Source organism: Kryptolebias marmoratus, linkage group LG19 (assembly GCF_001649575.2).
Source record: "Kryptolebias marmoratus isolate JLee-2015 linkage group LG19, ASM164957v2, whole genome shotgun sequence".
NCBI lineage: Eukaryota > Metazoa > Chordata > Actinopteri > Cyprinodontiformes > Rivulidae > Kryptolebias > Kryptolebias marmoratus.
In genome coordinates, this window is record NC_051448.1 from 452,602 (window position 1) to 458,657 (window position 6,056).

At 48.2% G+C, this 6,056-nt stretch overlaps 1 protein-coding gene across 1 annotated transcript; it reads right to left on the minus strand.

The window, feature by feature from the left end:
• Positions 1–1,527: 1,527 nt before the first annotated feature.
• Positions 1,528–3,399, minus strand: LOC108229050 (cytochrome c oxidase subunit 7A2, mitochondrial). Its single transcript, XM_017404705.3, has 4 exons — positions 3,242–3,399; positions 2,853–2,942; positions 1,864–1,948; positions 1,528–1,777 (listed from the first exon to the last, which is right to left on the minus strand). The coding sequence occupies exons 1-4, from the start codon at positions 3,257–3,259 to the stop codon at positions 1,722–1,724; spliced, it is 249 nt and encodes an 82-aa protein (XP_017260194.1). The 5' UTR covers positions 3,260–3,399; the 3' UTR covers positions 1,528–1,721.
• Positions 3,400–6,056: the final 2,657 nt, after the last annotated feature.

Here is a 6,056-nt window from a genome sequence, read left to right on the forward strand (position 1 = left end):
GGGGGAGGGGGTGGGGGGCTGACCCAAAACCCGAACCTGCGAGCCGGGCTGCCAGACGCAGTCAGACACGAAGTCGGAAACTTTTACGGATTTTCTGCATTCCTTTGAGCTGATGGAGCTTCTGTGTGCAGACAGAGCGGGAGGAAAATCTGTCAGAGCCTTCAACCACTGTTCGAAAAAAAACAAGAACAGATCAACCCGAAGGCTCCAGTTTCCATTTCAGACCCTCATGACTTCAGTCAGGGACGGACCGGGACCGTCCAGGCTCCCACATGGATCTGGACCTCTTTAACACAGAGACCAGCTGAAGAAAGACCTTCAGATCTGACCTGAGACCACCTCAACACGATCCAGATGCGGATCAATACTCAGATCATCAGATCAGGTTTCCCAATCAGAGCTGAACGTCATGACGTCACGAGCTCAGAAAAACCACTGAAACCCGGTTTGGATCTGAAATCACTCAAAGCTGGGAGGGACCACAGCGACCCCTGCTGGCAGGAGCCTGTCAGACACCTGGAGACCAACAGGGTCCTCAGATCTGGTTAGGGTCCACAACTGGGTCCTCAGACCTGCTCAGGGTCCACAACTGGGGCCTCAGACCTGCTTAGGGTCCACAACTGGGTCCTCAGACCTGCTCAGGGTCCACAACTGGGGCCTCAGACCTGCTTAGGGTCCACAACTGGGTCCTCAGACCTGCTTAGGGTCCACAGCTGGGGCCTCAGACCTGCTCAGGGTTCACATCTGGGGCCTTAGACCTGGTGACCTTTGACCTTAAAAATTTGTTAAACCTTCATCGGGTTCTGGTCAAATACTGTAAAGTTGTAAAAGTGAAGTTCAGTCTTTGCTCAGGTTTAAATAAAATCCAGTTTTTATTTTTCTGCATCAGTCAGATTTCTGGCAGAACGCTGCCCTCTGCTGGCGACAGGAGGGAACACAGCCTGACCCGGATCAGAACCGGTTAAAGTTCTGGATCAAAGCTGGAAGTAAACTTTTTATTCTGTTTGTTTTCATCATTTCTGATCTTTTGTTTTCATGACTCGACTTTAATTTTACTGCAGACGACATGAAGTTAAACATGAACTCACCTTAGTCCCTGAATCACAACCCAGAACCCGGCTGAACCCGGCCAGAACCAACACAGAACAAATTTAAACCCAACAGGTATTATCTTACACATAAACACAAAAACCTCTTTAAATTATAACCTGCTGAAAGTGATCTGGTAAAGTTTAAACCAGCAGAGTAAAAACTAAATGCTAAAAATGAAGTGAATCTAATGAAGTGCTGTTCAAAGATTTACACTTCCTTCTTCAAAAAACACAAATAAAGTTAAATAAAGTTCATTATTTTGTGCTGTAATGTCCTGAAGGAGCTGAAGGTTCTGTTGTATGAAAGGTTAAAACAGCTAAAGGTGAGCTGGAGGAGCTACAGGCTAAAAACAGAAAAGTCAAAGCTAACACTGACTCAGCAGAATAAGGAGCCCCGGGCGTGCCGACTCAGCAGAATAAGGAGAATAAGGCGTGGTTTTGGTCATCAGAGGTATTTTCTGTTTATTGATCCTCAGGTTGGTGAAACTGCAGACAGGAAATAAGTTAGAGCTCCAGGAAGCAGAAAGAAAATCACAGGCTGACAGGAAACACTCAAACTTCTGATTTCTTTCTCCACAAACTGGAGCGACTGGTCCGTTTGGAAACATGGAGGTAAACAAGTGGGCGGAGCTACTTCTTCTGAGGGAAGGACGCCTTCAGCAGCTCGTAGAGACTGTATCCGACTCCTGGGGACACAGAGGACAGGTCAGAGGTCAATGTTACGAGCTTTGAGCATTTACTGGGAACAGGACGGCTTGGAGGAGGTTCTGACCCAAGACGGTGAGGGCCATGGTGCCTCTGTACAGCAGGGCGTCGGTGCCGCCTCCCTTCAGGTGGATCGGGAGTCCGTTATCCTCCTGCAGAGACACAGGAAGCTGGTTTCTGAACACTGAAGCAGTTTCATTTCTTTCAAATAAAGAAAAAACATCTTTCTGTTGGTGACGATTCTGAGAGGATCAAATCCTGTTTGTCCTTCAAACTGCTCAGAAAATATCAGATCAGAGGCACCTCATTCCTGTCAGCTGACTCAATTATAGAGATTTATAAAAACAAAGAGCATCTCCACCTGTGGGCCGCAGGGAGCAGCAGCTGAAATCACCACAGATCCAACAACACATCCGGAGAAACCATCACTGTTTTCTAAGACTGAAAGATGTCACGATACTCAGAACTCTCCAGAAGGTTCCACCTGGACCTCAGGTCCTCCTGCTCTCCTCCCAAACATCCACAGTCTGTGGTCTGGATCAGTTCTCAGACCTTCTCAGGTTCCAGTCCTTGTTCTAGACCTGAACGAGGCCGGTTCAAACATCGTGTACCAAACAGTTCTGTCCATTCTGACGTCACTTCTTGTGGAGAAAGACAAATACTTTCTCTAAATTTACAGTTTTGTAAAAATCACATCTTTATGTAACATCAGACAGAGAGAGAGAGAGAGACAGACAGAGAGAGACACACAGGCAGGCAGACAGACAGTCAGAGAGACACAGGCAGGCAGGCAGGCAGACATATCTGATCTGTTCCCAGGTTCTTCATTAAACACACTTTCATAATAAAAAGACTAAAATTAAAGAAAACAAACAGGCTGACTGAGTGTTTTACCTTGTAGCGGAATATATAAACTGTATTAATAGTTTTGTTTTCATTTAATTAACATTTTTTACTCAGAAAACTTTAAATTCTTTAGGGTTTTTCACTTCAGACGGTATCTTCACGCGTTCAGAGTTAGTTCCAGGTGTGTTCGCGGGTTTTTTTAGTCTTTACCTGAAACAGCTTCTGTTTCTCCGGGACTTTGTTCTCCAGCTGCCGCCGGGCAGAGCCGCTGAAGCTCCGCCGCGCCGCCTGCCGGACCGCCTGGGAATAGCAGGACACCGGCACAGAGTCACCCTCAGAGACACAAACTCACCACAACCGCCTGCAACTGTTCAGGTATCACCGGGTTTAAAACAAAAACACCAGCAGCTGAAGACCGGAGGGCAGGGGGGGCAGAACACACAGATCCAACCCAGCCGGAAGCTCCATGACCCCGGCTAACCGTCAAGCTAACAGTCCGCGGCTAACGGAGGCCGCGGGTTTGAACAAGTTTAACTAATTTATCAGTTAAACAGCAGCGCGTAGTGTCAGACTTTAAATAAACTCCAGGTTTTACTCACAATCAAGTGTCTGAACATCTTTGAGGACCCGTGTATCAACGCGCTTCTGGCACAAGGACACCGGAAGAATCTCTGCTTCTTCCCGGATACAAACGTTGGTCATTTAACGCTTCGCGTGCGCTCTACCGCCCCCTGCCGGAGCTACTGAGTCTGCGCTCTACCGACCCCTGCCGGAGCTACTGAGTCTGCGCTCTGCCGCCCCCTGCCGGAGCTACTGAGTCTGCGCTCTGCCGCCCCCTGCCGGAGCTACTGAGTCTGCGCTCTACCGCCCCCTGCCGGAACTACTGAGTCTGCGCTCTACCGCCCCCTGCCGGAACTACTGAGTCTGCGCTCTACCGCTCCCTGCCGGAGCTACTGAGTCTGCGCGCTGCCGCCCCCTGCCGGAGCCTAAACCAAACAACATGATGGAAAGGGATTTATTTTTTTAAATAACTTTATTTGTACATTCAAAAATTACATAAGCACAATAAATAAACAATGAACAGCACACCCTAATACAATAATAAAACCATAAAATATTAAATAGTTTTGTTGCTATCGCCCATTGGCGGACGATAATGTTTTCACCTGTCTGGAACAGAATTAATTCTGATCTGAAATGATAAATTTATTCATTCAAAGCAGAAATAAAAACCATCAGTGCAGCTTGTTTACAATCAAATAAATAAATAAATAAACAAATAAATAGAAGATCTTTTGATCCAACATGCAGCTTTGATTCAACAGGATCAGCTGAAAATCACAGGTCATCCTGTCAGACACCGAGTCAGCAGCCAACAATCACCGTACACAAACAACAACAACAACAACAAACAAACAAACAACAACAACGGCTCCTCAGGTGAGACGTGCAAACACTGATCCAAACTCCTCCTGAACTCTGAAACCAAAACAAAGATTCCCGTCGTTCAAACAAACGTTCTGAGAGAACCAGCAGCTAACGGGCCGACTGCAGGAACCAGAACCCTGACAGCCGGAACCAGAACCCCGACAGCCGGAACCAGAACCCTGGGAGACACGCCATCCTCCTGACAGAACCAGAACCTAAATGTGATGATGTTCTGATCTTTTTCCTCCTCCTTGTGATTTAGTCGGACCATCATTATTATCATGATTCTTTCTCTGACTCCTTCTCTTATCTGGGTTCAGGTGTTAAAATTCAAACATGTTTTTGGTCCCGAGTTCCTCCCTGACTCAGATTTCTGTTCATTATTTTAATAAAAAAACAAGCAGAAAGGATGAGCTGAAGTCCCGGTGGAGAAAAGTCAGAAAGCTTTCTGTAACCGACTGTGATACGGGTACCGTATACTTCCTGGGGTTTCCATGTAAACTTACTATTTGGCTGAAACAGATTTCTGTCTTCATGCAGAACAAACATGCAGATAGTTTCTGTTGCTAAAAGACTCCCGGTCCAGTTCTGACCCTAACTGTCTCAGGTTCTGCAGAACCTTTAAAGCTCTTTCTAAGGTTTCTTCTGGAGTTTCTGCAGGAGGTGAACTCGTTTGAACTTTGATTTTGGCAAAAAAAGAACATTTAAAAATGAAATCTGAACTGCAGAACGGCTGTTTGTTGCACCGGAGTCCAAAGCAGACTCTAAACCCAGGTTCCCAGTCAGGGTTTGAGTCAGAGTCCAAGGCAGGGTCAGAGAAGGACGCCCAAGTCCAAGATGGAGTCTAAAGTCTGAGCCAAGGTCCAAGACGAAGTCTGGAGTCACAACCGAAATCCCATCTGGAGTCTGAGCTAAAGTCTAAACCAGAGTCTGAGTCTGAGTTTGGAGTCTCAGGTGGAGGACTCTGGAGTCTCAGTCGGAGGACTCCGGAGTCTCAGGCGGAGGACCCCGGAGTCTCAGGCGGAGGACTCTGGAGTCTCAGTCGGAGGACTCCGGAGTCTCAGGCGGAGGAGTCTAGAGTCTCAGTCGAAGGACTCTGGAGTCTCAGTCGAAGGACTCTGGAGTCTCAGTCGAAGGACTCTGGAGTCTCAGGTGGAGGACTCTGGAGTCTCAGTCAGAGGACTCTGGAGTCTCAGGTGGAGGACTCTGGAGTCTCAGTCGGAGGAGACTGGAGTCTCAGGCGGAGGACTCTAGAGTCTCAGTCGGAGGACTCTGTAGTCCCAGTCGAAGGACTGGAGTCTCAGTCGGAGGACTCCGGAGTTTCAGGCGGAGGACTCCGGAGTCTCAGGCGGAGGACTCCGGAGTCTCAGTCGAAGGACTCTGGAGTCACAACCGAAATCCCATCTGGAGTCTGAGCTAAAGTCTAAACCAGAGTCTGAGTCTGAGTCTGGAGTCTCAGGTGGAGGACTCTGGAGTCTCAGTCGGAGGACTCTGGAGTCTCAGTCGGAGGACTCCCACTGAAGGTGGGGAGTCTCAGTCGAAGGACTCTGGAGTCCCAGTCAGACTCCGGACTCCCACTGAAGGTGGGGAGTCTCAGCCGGAGTCCGAGCCAGCTGCTGAGGCGTCAGTTGGAGGAGATGTCGGGGTTGTTGTTGCGGTTGTCGTATTTGTGGTGGATGAAGAGCAGGATGACGCCCAGCAGGAAGCAGACGGAGCCCACCGTGATGTAGGCGATGCCCAGGAACGGGTTCTTCCCCCCCATCCAGGAGATGGTGCTAAAGATCATCCGCTTCCTGCCGTCGAAGCTCCGGACCGGGTAATCTGGGTTCGACTCGTTAAAGACAACAACTGTTCAACTCTGACCGAACCGTCAAACACACGATGATTTCCACTTCTTCAGGTTTCCTCCTGAATTCACTGATTTTCATTTGAAACAAGAATAATTTTATTTAATGTTCTGAACAAGACGAAAGAATGTTTACTGAG

Coding starts and splice junctions, on each gene's coding strand:
- LOC108229050 (XM_017404705.3), bottom strand. Junction 1,949..2,852: donor AGAAACAGAAGCTGTTTCAG/GTAAAGACTAAA, acceptor GTGTCTCTGCAG/GAGGATAACGGACTCCCGAT. Junction 1,778..1,863: donor CATGGCCCTCACCGTCTTGG/GTCAGAACCTCC, acceptor CTGTGTCCCCAG/GAGTCGGATACAGTCTCTAC.